The following is an 18,735-nucleotide window of genomic DNA, read 5'->3' on the forward strand; positions in this document are numbered from 1 at the left end:
TGCAGGCTGGGTCACCCAGGAGGTAGCGGGCCTGGCCCGGAAAGCCTGCAAGAATACGGACTCCTTGGAAGAAGGGTGGTGGACTTCCACTCACCCTGCTGCTTCAGGATTTCTAAGATGTCTGCAAAGGAGACATCATCAGGGGGCGACCGTAGGGACTATTCCCCCTCATTGTAGTAGGTGTCTTCAGTTAGAGATTCCTCTGGAGAATCCACATGCTTCCTCTTGTATAATCTCTTGCGAGGAACCTCCTTGATGGGAGCATCCGAGGAGGATCCTGCAGTGGGGGAAACTTGTTGAAGGGTGTCTTGAGGTTCCCAAGCCTGGTGTCCATGAGCAGTGGGCTGCATCAGCTGTGGCTCAGAGGACAGGAAAGGGTGGCTCTCCGGCATTGGAGGGACCAACTGAGAGGCTGCAGAGGCTAGTGCCCACTCCATCAACTGAAAAGCAGGTCCTCCCAAAGAAGGGTGGGAGCCCGGAACCAAGAAAGACAACCTAGGGACTGGAGTCACACCCAGCTCCGAAGTACCCACTGCCAGGGAGGGAGATACAGGAGGAGACGGCTCTGTCAAAGTGACCGGACCCATGGCAGACATGTGAAAAGGAAACGCCATACCCGGGAACATGGTGCCAACAAACCATTCTCGGTCCCGAGCATAGCCTGGCTCCAGGAAAGTTGAAGGCCAAAGGGTAGGCTCCACTATCATGGTAAGATCTACCATCGATACCAAAGAAGCTGGAACCAGGGTTGGCATCGGTGATGAACGCTCCGAAACCTGCAAGGAGGTCGAAGGAGGAAAATATTGTGGAGTCCTTGGAGAAGATCCCTCAGCTCCAGATGGGAGGGAGGGTTTGGATGGAGTTGATATTCCTCTGGCCGCCAACAGCTGATCCACAAGCCTCACTATGTCAAGTTCTGAAAGACTCTTGGAGGAGTGGGTGGACATCCCTAAAGGTGAAGGAGTGCGCTCTAAAAAGGGACTGTATTGCTGGCCAACAAATGGGTCCACCAAGGGGGAATATCTGGTCCGAGGAGTGATTTCACCTTTCGACACCGAGGTTGAAAGACCAATATGAAGTACGGGGGGGGGGGGGTGACCATATCTAGGACAACTATTTTTAGTGCTGAAAGGTGGGTCGGTGCCATTGCTGTAGAAATTGTCAGAGCCATGGTCGGTGCAGACATAGGTGCCGAAGAAGAAGAAGATGGCATAAAAGCTGGTGGTTGCCTTTAAACCGAAGTGCCGAGGTCAAAGTTTTGGTCCTGGGGCCGAGGATATTGCCAATTTAGGGACTTTATGTCTCGGTTCTGAGTGTTTAATTTTAGTGTCATCAGGAGAGGAGGGTAAGGATTTCCTCCTCTTTTTATGTTCTCTCTTAGGAGGGGGTGAGCCCTCTGACTCAGAGATAGCCTCCGCAAAAGGAGGTTTCAATAGACCTTTCAACATCAACTTGTCCTTGCTCCACTAATGTACGGGAGCTGAAGCCTTTGCAAATCTCACAAGGGGGTTTCACAGAAAGGTGAGGTACCCCTAGACAATACATATAGGATGCATGATTATCCACATTGGGCATTTTTCAATGTGAACAAATCAGTTCAACTAACAAAATTCTGGATGGTCACACTACATTCCAGTCTTCCGTTTCTGGAAAAGGATGACTGGATGTGCTCAACAGATCTTCAGGATATGTATTATCACATAGAAATGGACAAGTGCTCCAGAAAGTTCCTCCGCTTTCCGTCTGGGAGCCAGTCATTGCCAATTCAGGGTGCTGCCCTTTGGTCTCACCACAACCCCTAGGGTGTTCACCAAATGTATGGCAGTAGTAGCAGCTCACTTGAGACTACATGGATTCTGGCTGGTTCCATACTTGGATGACTGGCTCATTACTACTATGACCAAGCATCAGCTGATAGAAGCAAGGGATTATATTCTCCAGACCTGTGCATACTTAAGAATTACTATAAATTACAAAAAATCCCAACTGACTCCCACACAGAGTTTAGAATTTATAGGAGCACTGCTAAATATGACAACAACCATAGCATCCCTTTCACCTGTGAGACTTCAGAAAATCACAACACAAGTTCAAAAACTTTTACAGCAAGAGAGCACCTACTCATCTAATTTTACAGACTCTAGGTTCCATGGCAGCGGTGATAACTCTAGTTCCCCTAACAAGATATCACACGAGAATTCTACAATGGCTGCTGGGATCTCAATAGTCTATTCTATACCATCCCATGTTGGATCAAGTTTTGAGCACCAATCATTGCAGAAAAGATTTAGCTGGTGGATACATTCCAAAGAAATTCTCCTGGACCGCCCCTTCATCCTTCCAGAACCCAAGCCATAGTGACCACAGACTCCTCCCAGATGGTTGAGGGGGGGGGGGGCATTTTCTGGGCAAGACTAGCCAAAGCACTTGGTCCCCTACAGAGGCCAACTTGCATGTCAATGTTCTGGAGCTAAGAGCAGTGCTTTTAGTGTTGCAAGCCTTTCAATATGCACTTCCTGTGGGAACAACTGTGATTCAAACAGACAATATGTCAGTAGTTTGGTACATCAGGGAGGAACCAAATCTTACCCCCTCTATCGAGATGCTCTCATAGAATGTGGCAGTGGGTGATATCTTCAAACCGCTTTCTGACAGCAATGCACTTTCTGGGAAATTCCAATGTGATAGCAGACAAACTGAGCAGATGCATTCTCATGCCTCATAAGTGATCTCTCAATCCAAAAGTGATGGAAAGGATTCTCTGAGAATTGTTTGCCTGTCCTCTAAACAAATGCAGCAATTAATTTGCCTTGATCACCCCCTCTGGGTAAGTCACCATGAAACGCTCTTCTCCACATTTCCCCCCCCCCAGATTCCTATATGCCTTATCCCCAGCATCTCTAATCCCAAAATTCTTACAGAAAGCACTCAAGCTGAAGAGCAAAGTAATCCACATTGCACCTTACTGGCCTCAACAGATGTGTTTCCCTTTGCTTTGGCCTTATCTAATTCAACCACCCTGGACCCAGTTCCAGACCTTCTTTCCCATCCAGAAGGATTAGTTCATCCAAACATTCTGAGCCTCAAGCTGACAGCATGATTCCTTCAGTTCCATTAATTGTCAGGCGAGTTAACCTATACCTATTATAGAAAAAAATGGAAGCAATACAATGCTGTCCTTGAACACCACAATCTTCCCATCAGGACCAACCACTGGAGAAAATTCTAGGGAGAAGTGCAGGGTTATGTAGATCCAGCAAACAAGAAAAAAAACAGGATCAGCTGGGTGAAGAAAAAATGGGCAACCAAAGAAAAAAATGTTTGTAAAACTGCCTTATTGGATGCAATACTGCTCAGCTGTATTGTTAGTTGATCATTTTCTGTTCAACATTTGGCTATAACATGTTAATCTTACAAACATTTACGCTCCTTAGCAAATCAGGTTTGCAGTCCAACTGCTTAGTCTGAGAATTACTTGTGCTATGGTACTTATGCATACAATATATTATTTTCTCAAAAAAAAAACAAATGCATTTCTTACATGTACTATGGCCTTCATGTATGCATGAAAATTTGAGATCTGTCTTTTACAAGCCCTACCTTAAGCAAGCATTCATGAAGGTTACCTGCGGAATGGTGTCCATTTTCTACCTTACTGCCATGTTTTGCTTGTCAAGAATGAATGTAGTGAATGCAATATAGATATGGACAGAAATGCTTCTCCAACTTCTGATTCTATGACCAATGGAATTAATCAGTGGAAGCTAGCAAAATGTTAATGCTGCTGCCTTAAACCCACTTGTACAAGGAAAGACACAGGGGAGGTATACTAGGTGCAGTAAACAGTCATAAAGATTGCAACCTTTTAACTCCCATCCCACTTCATTTACCCCCTGAAAAGTGTTTCAAAAATTACTGAACAGGAAAGCTTTTCCCTTTTTAGACTTGGGGACATTTATTAAATGAGGTGAGAATCTTCCCTCAAATCACTTAAGGCAGAATGTGTCCAGATGCATGCCTCTTAACTCTCTAGAATTTTGCCTTATGTTTTTGGTCTGCTCCTCTTAAAACTTGTGGTTTTCTGGCAAATCACTGAGGACTGAAGTCACTAAATAATGGCATACATTTTAGTTTCAGACTTCTTATTATTCAGAAAATGCATGCTAACACAAATCCTATTACTCTAGCAACTTTTTAAGTTTATAAGAGTGATGTTTAAAATTTGTCCTTATTTTTGAACCATTGTTCCCCCCCTTATTTTAGGCTTTGTCCAGATTTGTTGTGCTAAGAGGTTTAGAGCTATGTCCAGATATATTTTCATTCAGACAAAAAAAAAAAAAAAATCACCTGGCCAATACAAAAAAAAATCAGACCATATGAAGTGGGGGGCTGTGCCCCCCCAACTAAATATACCAACTCCGAGATCGCACTACAGTGGAGGAATGGGCGAATCCCTGATGATAGACAAGCAATTTTTTTTCCCCTGGGAAAAATTTGCTTTTGTGGCAGTTCAGGTTTTTTTATTTCACTTAATATGTGTCGATAAAAGGGTGTTCGGTTAACAGCCCATTCGATGCCGCAATATAGACCACAAACTAATAAAGAAAATTGCCTTAATTGTTTTAAGGAAGATATGGCTAACTGTTCAGACCACAGCACCCTTACTGCTTCCCACAAAGCTTTACTACTTATCCAGCACAATGAAAAGAATTAAAGAGTATGGTATTCAAATATCGGCCACAATTCATAATCAAAGTCATTAGTGTTGGGCCTAAAACACAATGCCTCAATCAGAAAATACTATCATCTGTCTATAATTACAGGCTTGAACAACTATCCCAGAAAAGAAATGTAAACAAAATGAAATAAACTGAAACAATGACATTATACTTCAGGGGCTCACTATACACCAATTTCTAAACATCCAAGCCTGCAAGTAATGTACCTGTTCAATTTAAACATATGATAGTTACTGAAATAAACAAGAACAAAAATGTGATCTATTGAAATCGACAAGAAAAATGTGTGCATTGAAAATTTTTAGCAATGCCTGACAAATAAAACAAGGTTTAGTGCAAGTCAGAGATGTAGCCAGTGATATAGCATTTGCATACCAGACTCAAATATCCTCTCCCTATATTTCTCTGTTACATTACACATAAGTTATAACAAACATTTCTGACTCTGTATTTCATTAAAGGTAGAGCATATTGTGTCTTTAGGTAGACCAAGATGTTGCACATCACAAATATGCTTGCAAAGCATAGCTACACACTGTGTACCTGGCTACACCCAATGCCTAAATAATACTATTCTTGTAGTCAAAGCAGATATGCACAAACCATTGGACCTCGAGTGCCTCGTGCTCCTTTGGGTCCTGGTTCCCCTGGCATGCCAATTTCTCCTGGAGGCCCAGGCTCTCCTATGAGCCCATATTGTCCTTGTTCACCCTGTTTCAGTATGGAAAAATATTGAAAACATCAATCAAAATAAACTACTGAGCATTCTAGGTTTCAAGTTGTTCAGAAATTATTTAACACAGATGAAGTTGTCATAAATTTAGAACTAACATGATTCACGTTTGCTCACTATAAGCAGTACCCCTCTGTCATAATGATTAAGACGAAAGGTATACCATTAAATACAGTTCGTAACACTACTACTCATCATGGTTTACCCAGCATGTAATGTCTGACATACATCACAATACCTCAGTGCTATGCAGTCATGAGGATCTACTTTACAAAACTAATTATTAATAATGAAATAAAAACTCAGTTGACTGAGGCAGACAGTATATGCAACTCACTTATGTCAACATTACTCAGGTGGGACTCATAACACACTCATCTACTATAACAGATTCAGGTGCAGGGCATTTATGATACAGCTGTGTGGCAGCTGTAACCTTTTGACATGCTATGCTATATAGAGTAAATCTTGCAATCATTCTACATTTAGATGTGCAACCCTTTGAAAATACACAGTATGCATGTCACACAAATGTTACCTAACTCTGAAACGTATCACTGTCAATTACTGTTCCATCAGATGATTAATTTATTTTATTCCAAACAGTGCATGTATGGGGGTGCAAACCTTTGATGTGGAATATAATATGTGTTTCTGTATCCAGTTGTTTTTTTAGTATGCAATGGTTGACTGGGAGAGTTCACTGGACACAAGTGTGCCTTTTCAGGAGAGAACCAGTATCACTGTCTTGTCAAACAATTTGCTGAGAGTCAAACAGTATGCATATTGAGGCACAATGAATCAAACCCTATATCCCAGGCTACAGGAAGCAGCTCAGCATGTTAGAAGGTAGATTTTAATGTAGGATTTTCATTTATGCTTATTTTGCGTAAGCAAATTGTAGTAACCAATAACACCAAAAAAGTACAAATTCTAATGAACTCTTTTATGAAGCAAGTGCTTGATCTGATGATTTGAATAAACAGTGGTGGACACAATTCTGGTTCATTTCATACTTTTATGGTGTTTTTTTTAACAACAGTGTGGTTTTCTTGGTTCAACTGTAGTAATCACCAACATGCTGTCAAAGACAAGGATCAAATTCCTACACTGGCGACATGGATAAGGTACGACAAGTTCTTTGTTTTCAATGTGTTTAAGTACAAATAAACTTTCAAAAGCATAAGCTGATTTGAGTTAATGAAAGTAAATATAGAGCGTGCACTCAGGGATATTTTAAATGTGCAGTGGGAAGAGTTTTATCAGTGACTGCTGCACATCGTAAAGATATTAAAGCAAGAAAGTACTTTTTCTTAGTTGGAAGGTATCCAGCCTTCACAATGTAACAAGGGAAGAAAAGCTGGGCAGAAGCAAGTTAAAGTTACTATAATTTTAGTATTTTGGGCTGCTGGGATGGAGGATGTAAAAGTGCAATAATCACATTATATCTAGAATTAAGTGCACCTCATTATGAGGAACATTCCTCAGAGTTCTTAAAAAGTTCATGTTCCTCAAAGATCTATACTGAGAGCATCTGTCACACATTCATTGTTAGGATTTTTTTAACTGATAGCCATGATAAAATAACTGAATCATGTTAACTCATCCAAAGAACTTTTATAAGTAAAAATAGCACATTTTAACCATCCTATGAGCTTCCGAGGTAAAGTTGTTAGTAAGCTGTTAGTGTTCCACATTTTGCCCATTTGTTCCACATTATAAGATGTAATGTTCCTCATTTTGGAGATGGAAGGTTGAGAGGTATGTAATAATGTTCCCTGTTTTTATAGATGACAGTAATCCAGATGGCTCGAGTGAAGTCTGGTATCCCACCTGGGGCCCAGAAGGTGATAGGACTAACAAGAAACAGAGTACGAAGGATTAGTCCAGATAAAATCGCTTTAGCTAGCAGATCTGTCTAGGAGACACTCTCTCTCTCTCTCTCTGATACCTTCCTTTTAGGAGGAATGAAGACACCTTGTTGAAGTTTCCAGTAGTTTATTCAGTTAAGTAGGTAGATAGATGAGTGTTCTTGTTCTAATACATTATATTTAACAGGTCAGTTATTTAAAGGGAGTTACAGACAATGGTGGGAGGCTCCAAGGGAGCTGACTGGAGGAAAATCTTGGAAATGGTAAAACAAGGAGCCAATCCCAAAGCTTAGATGTTACTCCCTTATTTTAATATTCAGGAGAGACCCATGAGGGTTTACTAGCTGAGAAGCCTGTGGAAAAGTTTTGCTTTTATTTTTAACTTTTAACAAACAAAACATGACAATACTCCATGAGCTACCAATACAGAACTATATCTAAGAAAACACTTTCAACTGAGCTTTGTCAGGTCCATCAAATAGTGTGGTTTACATTTTGATAATTGAAAATGCCTGCTTTTATGAAGCTATCACCAGACTTTATTAGTCTGTTTTATAACACATGTAAAATAAGAGGCTGTGTCTGCATCTGTGGGGCTCATATTCCTTGCAGCCAGTTAGGAAAGCTTTATTACATAACTTTTTCCAGTCAATCACATGTAATATGAGAGGCTGTGCACACTTTTACTAGCTCGTATCTCCTGATATGCAATATGAAAGGCTAATCTTCTCTTGTACAGCAAACAGCTTTGCAGTGCCTACTTGCAAGATGCTCATATACATTATTAATGTGACCAGTTCCTATTCTTCTTCCTTTTGATGAAGACATAACTTTTTATATGCAGGGAGGTAGTCACTTAAAGCTACACTAGGTGATTCCAATTTTTGAATAATACATGCATCCAGAAAATAGCTTACAGCGGAAAACAAGTCATGGTGGTCATTTCTTACAGAGCTCATGGATGTGTACAAGTAGGAGGACTATGCTCAAAGAAGAACTGAGATTCTTAAGTTTATTAAAGGCTTTGCATACTCTGTAGTTCACCACTTGGTGGATTTTTATTCCATGGGCACAACAGCCTATATAAAAGATTCTGAGGTCTCACACTTTACTGACTTTTTTGCACATCCATGAGCTCTGTAAAAATGAGCACTGTGATTTGTTTTCCAAGGTCTGTCTTCATCAGGAGGAAGACGGACTAGGGACTGGTCACATTAATCATGTATATGAGACTCTTATAAGCAGGCACTGTAAACCTTTTTCTATACAATAGAAGATTAGCCTTTCATGTTACGCTTCAGGAAATAAGAGTCCTGTAAAAGTGGGCACAGCCACTCATATTGCATGTGACAGACTGGAAATGTTCTGTAATAAAGCTTTCATAATTGGCTCCAAGGAATATGAGCCCCACAGATGCAGACACAGCCTCTCATTTTACATGAGTTGCAAAACAGACTAATGTGATAGCTTCATAAAAGTGGGTATTTTCGATGATCAAAGTGTAAACCACACTATTAGATGGACCATATGAAGCTGGGGTAAAATTGTTTTCTTAAATATAGTTTTAGTTTTATATTGGTAGCTCATGGTGTGTTGTCATGTTTTGTTTGTTAAAAGTTAGACAAAAATAAAACTTTTTAACTATAAAATTCCACAGGTTACAGAGCTGGTAAACCTCACAAGTCTTTCAGGAGTATTCAAATAAGGAACTAATCTGTAAGCTTTGGGACTGGGTCTTTGTTTTGCCATTTCTCAGATTTTCCACCAATCATCTTCCTTGGACACTCCCACCATTGTCTGTGAATGCTTTTAAATAACTGATCTGTTGAATGTAATTAGAACAAGAATGTTCATCCATCTACCTACTTAACTGACTAACTACTGGAAACTTCAACAAGGTGTCTTTATTCCCCCAACAAGGAGGACATCAGAGAGAAAGAGTCTCCTAGATCTACTCAGTAAAGTAAGTTTATCGCTTTTTTTACAGAGGTAGATATCTAGATTAATGTTTAATTTAAGTTTAAGCTATAGACAAGGGTTTTTGTAAACCAACAGGCTTGAAATTAGCAAAGTTTTGCATTGGGATACAAAGTCTACAGGTACAAGCAATTAATTATGAGAGGGTTGAAGTGTATGTTCTAAGTGAAATTTACAAAAATTCTTTCATGTATCTATAAAGTTAGTAGTTGTTTTTTTTTCCATTAACAACTTGGAGATAAGAAGTCTACATGTATGAGCAATTAACCATGAGAGTTCTTAACACCATCTGCAGACAGAAATGTACGAGGTACTATGTAATTAACATTTAAAGATACATTGTCAAGCATCTCAGCTCAGTGAAAATAAAGTTTGAAACTGTGAGAAGCAAAAAGATATACGAGTAGTTGTCTGCATAGCAGCCTTGCTATTTTAATGCATTTAAAATAATAGTGCACAATTTAGTTTATTTATTTAAAGGAAACCAGTACACATTACATGAGGACTAAAACTTAATGCTGACTAAAAGCACACAAGCTGTTTTTTACATCTAGGAGGAGAAAAGAGATAAAAAAGTACAAACAGCAATTAGTGTAGGTATGAACACAGGCTGTAACATGCTTTACAGCAGGCAAACTTACTTTTGGATTAGGTCACTCCTGTGGATGCAACTAGAATTTGGGGCAATTACCCCTACTCAGAGGGGGAAACTTCATTTTTAAAAGTATACACAGTTTTGTGTGATTGCTCTATGTTAAAAGGGGATGGGGTTCTGACAATATATTTACTATTCTGTTTGAATGTTTTCACTGAAGCAAAAATTCTTGAAAATTGTGACACAGATTCAAATGGAGATGAGGAGAAGCAACTTCATAACAGATCGGCCCGCAAAACACTAATGTGAGCATGCAAGCTAAAAGATGGAAATATACATTTATTTTATTTTATTTATTTATTTTATTTTACATTTGTTTACCAGGAAAGTCAGAATGGACATATGTCCATTTTCAGAGTAAGCAGAGTACAAATACATTAGGAACAATAGAAAAATTTAGAGATAAGTATAATATGTAGTTTTCAGTAGGGTTACAAACTTAGATAAAACATAGTAGACAACATCAAAAATCCACAAATAGAGAGGCAAACCAGAATAATCCGTATGAAATATAACTTTTTTAAATACTAACAGTTAATGATCAGCTGATACATCAATTGAAATGTAAAAACACATTAAAGGCACCTTACTAAAACACAACCAAGTCTGTATAATAATGAAACTTACTACATAAAATATAATTATCAATAATATATACAACAAAATAATAGACTAATATATATATATATCAAATTATACTAACAACCTTTTAAAGACTTACATTATTATATGAATTACTAAATCTATATGAAGAATCAATTCCTATAACAAACAACTAAATAACAACTTAGACATTAAACATAATAGATTCTTTGTATGAAAGGATCAAAACCAAAAAGTGTATCCTATTACAAAAATATAGTATGTATACTATATAAAATATATAAAAATATATACATAAATAATAATAAAGACATTGAATATTAACCCTATAAAATTCCTATCTACTAAGGCTATTAAGTTTTAGTAATGCCATTATGGAACACATTTCATTTAAACCAGGCCAGTTATAAGAATGCAATCTAACCTGCCATACTAATTCTAACCTTTCCAATTCAATTTCAAAAGGGCCACCCCTAATATTAGGTATTAACTGATCTAACACCCAAAATTTGAAAATAGGTGTAGGATATTCGATACAAGCTTAGCCAAGGCATTATCTAACTTAGATTTTTTTATGCTATATATGTGCTCGTAGATTCTATCTCTTAGTCTACGAACAGTTTTACCCACGTATAAACATGGGCAAAGTTGGCATTTGGCTAAGTATATAACCATTTTGGAATTACAGTTATTTTTGTACTTGCTTTTTAAATCAAAATTATTAATAATGATGGAATTACTCACTAGGATAAATTTAGAATAGGGACAGGAACCACAACTATGCATGCCTTTATTAGTTACTTTACTTTCGATGTTATTAATACCATCCAATAATTGTTTAAAGTTCCTGTCTCGTCTTAATGTAAATTTAGGTGCTTCACCTACTTTATCTAATAATTCCTTACTTTCTTTTATAATGTTCCAATTTTTAGAAACCATTCCCTTAATAAAATAAAAGTCGAATTAAAGGTTAAGGTTAAACTATACTCAAAGAAAGAGATTTATTTTTCTCTTTACTAGTAACTGGTGAAATAACTGTATCACCCAGAGAATTCTCAAACCCTATGCCTGCTGTTTCTAAGATAAACATTTCATTACATATATTAACACCATATCCATTAACTATTGGTTTATATATACCTCTATGTATCATCATAAATTTCATCTATTATTTTATCAATAAATCCCTTAGGGTATGCTCTTCTAAGAAACATATCCTTTAAATTCCTGCATTCCTCAAAAAAATTGTCATCCCTTGTAACCATCTGTGCGGCCCTTACTAACTGCCCTTTGACCATGGACTTTTTCTGATACATAGGGTGAGCACTAGAGAAATGCAGGAATGTGTTGGAATATGATGATTTTCTATATATTTTGGTATCATATTTTTTTTATCTAAATTGTTTTTTTATTAATAAGACATCCAAATAGGCAATTTGATTCTATTCAAAATTAAAGGTGAAATGAAGAAAGTCAGTACTAGTGTTAAAATATTTGACATAATCTTTAGCCACTTTAATATTGCCTCTCAATAAAATGAAAATATCATCCAAATACCGGGTATAATAGGCAATTTGAGAATGTATGTGCTCATTACCAAATACAAATTGTTTCTCCCAATAGCTCATAACCAAATTGGCGAAACTTGAGCCGCAGAGTGAGTCCATTGCCACTCCACTCTTTAGATAGTAAAAATTGTTTTTAAAAGTAATGTAGTTATGGGCTAACACTATATTCAGTAATTCCTCTATTAAAAGTAGTTCCGAAAGAGGTGCGCCTTTATCTTTTAAATTCAAAATTACACATTCAATACCAAAGTCTTGCGGAATAGAGGTGTAAAGGTCTTTCACATCTATTGTAAGTAAGTTGACCTGTTCATTAAAGTTAATGTCATTGATTTTCTGTAGGAAAGACCAAGGATCCTTACATATAGATGTTTTAAGAATAACATATTTTTCAAGCATCCCATCTACTACTTTAGCACAAGCATATGTTGCGCTATTTCTACCATTAACTATAGGCCTGAATGGTGGACTATTCAGGTCCTTATGTATTTTTGGCACCCCGAACAAAACAGGGGCTGTAGGAGAGGGCATAATTAAATAGTTATACAGATCCATATCTATCCTCTCTTCTATAAATAAATCATTTATATAAGATTTAATTATATTAATAGCCTGATTATATTCATTCAGGCAGGCTTGTACATAAGACTTCATGCTTGTGCTGAAGTAGTGGATGGGATGCTTAAAAAATATGTTAATCTTGAAACATCTATATGTAAGGATTCTTGGTCTTTCCTACAGAAAATCAATGACATTAACTTTAATGAACAGGTCAACTTACTTACAATAGATGTGAAAGACCTTTACACCTCTATTCCGCAAGACTTGGGTATTGAATGGGTAATTTTGAATTTAAAAGATAAAGGCGCACCTCTTTCGGAACTACTTTTAATAGAGGAATTACTGAATATAGTGTTAGCCCATAACAACATTACTTTTAAAAAAAAAAATTTACCATCAAAAGAGTGGAGTGGCAATGGGATCACCCTGCGGCTCAAGTTTCGCCAATTTGGTTATGAGCTATTGAGAGAAACAATTTGTATTTGGTAATGAGTACATAAATTCTCAAATTGCCTATTATACCTGGTATTTGGATGATATTTTCATTTTATTGAGAGGCAATATTAAAGTGGCTGAAGATTTTGTCAAATATTTTAACACCAGTACTGACATTCTTCATTTCACCTTTAATTTTGAAGAGAATCAAATTGCCTATTTGGATGTCTTATTAATAAAAAACAATTTAGATAAAAAATATGAAACCAAAATATATAGAAAATCATCATATTCCAACACATTCCTGCATTTCTCTAGTGCTCACCCTATGTATCAGAAAAAGTCCGTGGTCAAAGGGCAGTTAGTAAGGGCTGCACGGATGGTTACAAGGGATGACGATTTTTTTGAGGAATGCAGGAATTTAAAGGATATTTTTCTTAGAAGAGCATACCCTAAGGGATTTATTGATAAAATAATAGATAAAATTTATGATGAGACATAGAGGTATATATAAACCAATAGTTAATGGATATGGTGTTAATAGATGCAATGAAATGTTTATCTTAGAAACAGCAGGTATAGGGTTTGAGAATTCTCTGGGTGATACAGTTAGTTCACCAGTTACTAGTAAAGAGAAAAAATAAATCTCTTTCCTTTGAGTATAGTTTAACCTTAACATTTAATTTCGACTTTTATTTTATTAAGGGAATTGTTTCTAAAATTGGAACATTATAAAAGAAAGTAAGGAATTATTAGATAAAGTAGGTGAAGCACCTAAATTTACATTAAGATGAGACAGGAACTTTAAACAATTATTGGATGGTATTAATAACATCGAAAGTAAAGTAACTAATAAAGGCATGCATAGTTGTGGTTCCTGTCCCTATTGTAAATTTATCCTAGTGAGTAATTCCATCATTATTAATAATTTTGATTTAAAAAGCAAGTACAAAAATTAATTGTAATTCTAAAATGGTTATATACTTAGCCAAATGCTAACTTTGCTCATGTTTTTACGTGGGTAAAACTGTTCATAGACTAAGAGATAGAATCTACAAACACATATATAGTATAAAAAAATCTAAGTTAGATAATGCCTTGGCTAAGCATGTATCCGAATATCCTACACATATTTTCAAATTTTGGGTGTTAGATCAGTTAATACCTAATATTAGGGGTGGCCCTTTTGAAATTGAATTGGAAAGGTTAGAATTAGTATGGCAGATTAGATTGTATTCTTATAACTGGCCTGGTTTAAATGATATGTGTTCCATAATGGCATTACTAAAACTTAAAAGCCTTAGTAGATAGGAATTTTATAGGGTTAATATTGAATGTCTTTATTATTATTTATGTATATATTTTTATATATTTTTTTATAGCTGATCCCTGGGCTTTGTCTTGGTTCCTGTTTTCTCCATTTTCCTTGTTTGGTCAAGGGGTAGTTTCTTTACTCACTAGTGGGAGTAGGGAGTACTGAACTGCCTGTTTGTCCTCAGAGGAGTGGTTTAAGGCAGTAACTTGTAGTTTATTGGCCATTTTGGGTCATTTCCTGTCTTTTCCAGCCCCCTGCTATAAAGCACGTTTTGGCGGGCTTTTCCAGCTATTGAGAACTCAGCACAGCTCCTCGTGGTGGCCAGCAGTGTTCCTCTAGCAGCAGAGACCAGAAAAGACTACCTTTCCAGATTTTAAGTATTTTTCTTGGCTTTTTCGACTTTTTGTGCCTTTCGACTACTGTTTCTGCTTATTTTATCAAAGTTTGCACTGTTTTTCTGTGTTTATAAGTTAAAACTGTTTACTGCACTTGCTAGTTTAAGTTTTGCCTAAAAGTTAAACTATAGGCTAATACACTCAAGTGTACTAGCTTTTGATAGCATTTAATCGAAAATCATAGCATTTATTGTGTTTTCTGCTTGTCTGTAAAAAACTTGAAAAAACAAAAAATATCCTTGCTTTCCATACTTTCCTAAACTAGTGTTCCAGAGACCAGATTTTGCTGATCCCTGGGCTTTGTCTTGGTTCCTGTTTTCTCCATTTTCCTTGTTTGGTCAAGGGGTAGTTTCTTTACTCACTAGTGGGAGTAGGGAGTACTGAACTGCCTGTTTGTCCTCAGAGGAGTGGTTTAAGGCAGTAACTTGTAGTTTATTGGCCATTTTGGGTCATTTCCTGTCTTTTCCAGCCCCTGCTATAAAGCACGCTTTTGGCGGGCTTTTCCAGCTATTGAGAACTCAGCACAGCTCCTCGTGGTGGCCAGCAGTGTTCCTCTAGCAGCAGAGACCAGAAAAGACTACCTTTCCAGATTTTAAGTATTTTTCTTGGCTTTTTCGACTTTTTGTGCCTTTCGACTACTGTTTCTGCTTATTTTATCAAAGTTTGCACTGTTTTTCTGTGTTTATAAGTTAAAACTGTTTACTGCACTTGCTAGTTTAAGTTTTGCCTAAAAGTTAAACTACAGGCTAATACACTCAAGTGTACTAGCTTTTGATAGCATTTAATCGAAAATCATAGCATTTATTGTGTTTTCTGCTTGTCTGTAAAAACTTGAAAAAACAAAAAATATCCTTGCTTTCCATACTTTCCTAAACTAGTGTTCCAGAGACCAGATTTTGCTGATCCCTGGGCTTTGTCTTGGTTCCTGTTTTCTCCATTTTCCTTGTTTGGTCAAGGGGTAGTTTCTTTACTCACTAGTGGGAGTAGGGAGTACTGAACTGCCTGTTTGTCCTCAGAGGAGTGGTTTAAGGCAGTAACTTGTAGTTTATTGGCCATTTTGGGTCATTTCCTGTCTTTTCCAGCCCCTGCTATAAAGCACGCTTTGGCGGGCTTTTCCAGCTATTGAGAACTCAGCACAGCTCCTCGTGGTGGCCAGCAGTGTTCCTCTAGCAGCAGAGACCAGAAAAGACTACCTTTCCAGATTTTAAGTATTTTTCTTGGCTTTTTCGACTTTTTGTGCCTTTCGACTACTGTTTCTGCTTATTTTATCAAAGTTTGCACTGTTTTTCTGTGTTTATAAGTTAAAACTGTTTACTGCACTTGCTAGTTTAAGTTTTGCCTAAAAGTTAAACTACAGGCTAATACACTCAAGTGTACTAGCTTTTGATAGCATTTAATCGAAAATCATAGCATTTATTGTGTTTTCTGCTTGTCTGTAAAAAACTTGAAAAAACAAAAAATATCCTTGCTTTCCATACTTTCCTAAACTAGTGTTCCAGAGACCAGATTTTGCTGATCCCTGGGCTTTGTCTTGGTTCCTGTTTTCTCCATTTTCCTTGTTTGGTCAAGGGGTAGTTTCTTTACTCACTAGTGGGAGTAGGGAGTACTGAACTGCCTGTTTGTCCTCAGAGGAGTGGTTTAAGGCAGTAACTTGTAGTTTATTGGCCATTTTGGGTCATTTCCTGTCTTTTCCAGCCCCCTGCTATAAAGCACGCTTTAGCGCGGAGTTGCCACTGCCGGTTAAGCAGGTTTAAACTATTCGGGCTACCTAAAGTCCACTCTTCAAATTTTCCCTTGAAACTACCTTCCTCGACCTATACTACTCATCTAATCAGCGTATCCTATAACTAAAAAGATCATCTCTACTTGACTCTAAGTAGACTATTCTCTATCTGTTAAACCTAGCACTTGCTCCTACAGTACTTATTACCTTGATACGGCACTCTTATAGATAGCACCCCAAAAAGGCAACCCCCCATTTCTCGGTCACCCACATCCCCCGGAATCTTTTTTAAAGTTATTTGTCTATCCTTCTAGCATGTCGAGGGATCAGTTGCTAGTGTCATCTCCTGCTCAGCTGGTGAACCTGGGAATATTGAGGCAATGTTACAATTGCCTCATGTACACAGACAACCCTCTCCTCCTCCCACAAAACACAAATACATGCGAGAGATGCAACTATACGGCCAATCTGGAGGCTGAGCTCTCTCAACATAGGACTGGCAAGACCAGTCAGGAGGGGAAGGTTACCACACACACTATAGACCCAGTCTCACATAGTACCATTACAACCTCAAATCATACACATAAACACACAAAGACATACTCGAGGCTCTGATCAAAAATCTACCAAAACAGCAGAGGCCACCAAAGCAGACACCCAAAACCACCACCTCAGAACACAACACCTGCAACACATAGACCTCACAGTCAGAGTGTCAAACAGTCACAGCCCTTAAGGCCAAACACAATGCCAGACACACTAGTCATTGGTGACTCCATAGTCAGACACACTGATGTCCCGCTCACCAGACTGAGTAAGGAGAAGGTCACAGTAAGCTGTCTGTCGGGCGCTAGAATCCGCCACATAACGCAAGCACTCAGGTCTCTCAACAGCAGGTACAAATATGACTCAGTCATTGTCCACGCTGGTGTAAACGACCTGAGACGCACCTCCTTGGACTACATGAAAAGAGACATTGAGGAGCTCTCTGATTATGTAGCCCAGGCAGGTATGACCCTGACCTTGAGCAGTATCCTACCTTCACCAAGAATGATGCCACAATACAGAGATAAGATGATCAGCTTTAACAATTGGCTTAAACACTGGTGTCATTCAAAGGGGATCCAGTATCTGTCTGCCTGGGATGACATGCTGGACAAGCCACGCTGCTTCGCAAGGGACGGCTTGCACCTGTCACCCTGGGATTCCGGATATTGGCAAAGGCTCTTGCCACCCCATAGTGCCTTTTTAGGCAAGGCTCAAATTCTAAACCTACCACCCTAGAACACAAAAAGGAAATAAACTAAGGGTAATGCTGCTCAATGCCAGAAGTCTAAATCTCAAAATGCACGCACTCGAGGCCCTTCTCAGTATGGAGAACATCGATGTCTGTGCTGTGACAGAAACCTGGTTCAAGGCTCCTGAGAGCACCCCAGCGCTATCAGGTTTTACCTCATATCATGCGTTCCGCCCCAAAATCAGGAAAATACCAAGAAAGGAGGGGGTATCCATATTCATCAAGGACACCCACACCTCAAGACTGGTGGCAACGCATGATGCATCGGAGACCATCCAGGTGCAATTAACCGTAGGCAAGACTGCTCTGCAAATAGTAGCATGTTACAGGCCACCCTCACAAACTCAGGAACCTCACATGGCCTTCCTGAAAACACTAGAGGGGATAAATGTATCACCAAACACCATCATACTAGGTGACTTCAATTACCCAAATATAGACTGGGAACACTACTCAAGCCCAAACACCCTAGCCCAAAAGTTCCTGGAATTCATAAACTCAAATGTCATGGAACAACTAGTAACCATTCCCACAAGAGGAGATAACATACTTGATCTCATCATCACGAACATGGGAGCACAATGTTCAACACCGGAAGTATACCCCTCACTGGTGAGATCAGATCACAAACTAATCTCGCTGGAGGTCCTCATCCCACCCCCACCTGAAATAAAAAAGACCACAGTAAAGAACTTCCCAAAAGCCGACTTCACACTTCTAAAGACTAGTGTGGTCTCCTTTAAGGCCCCCGAGCCGGCGGAAAACAGTACTCAAGCCGCTGAATCACTTACAAATGCCTTCTACCAGCACCTGCAGGACTGCATGGATAAGGCAATCCCAAGCAAAACAAAGACTCTTTGTACCAA

At 38.3% G+C, this 18,735-nt stretch overlaps 1 protein-coding gene across 1 annotated transcript in view; it reads right to left on the bottom strand.

Moving 5' to 3' along the window:
* Positions 1–18,735, bottom strand: part of COL24A1 (collagen type XXIV alpha 1 chain) — a 3,617,818-nt gene that overhangs the window by 605,613 nt on the left and 2,993,470 nt on the right. The window contains exon 39 of the mRNA XM_044086026.1: positions 5,343–5,450. Coding sequence (XP_043941961.1) covers positions 5,343–5,450 — 108 coding nt within the window. The remainder of the gene's footprint in view (positions 1–5,342; positions 5,451–18,735) is intronic.

The sequence above is a fragment of the Protopterus annectens genome, chromosome 10.part0 (genome assembly GCF_019279795.1).
Source record: "Protopterus annectens isolate FY-2018-M chromosome 10.part0, PAN1.0, whole genome shotgun sequence".
In the NCBI taxonomy this organism is placed as follows: domain Eukaryota; kingdom Metazoa; phylum Chordata; order Ceratodontiformes; family Protopteridae; genus Protopterus; species Protopterus annectens.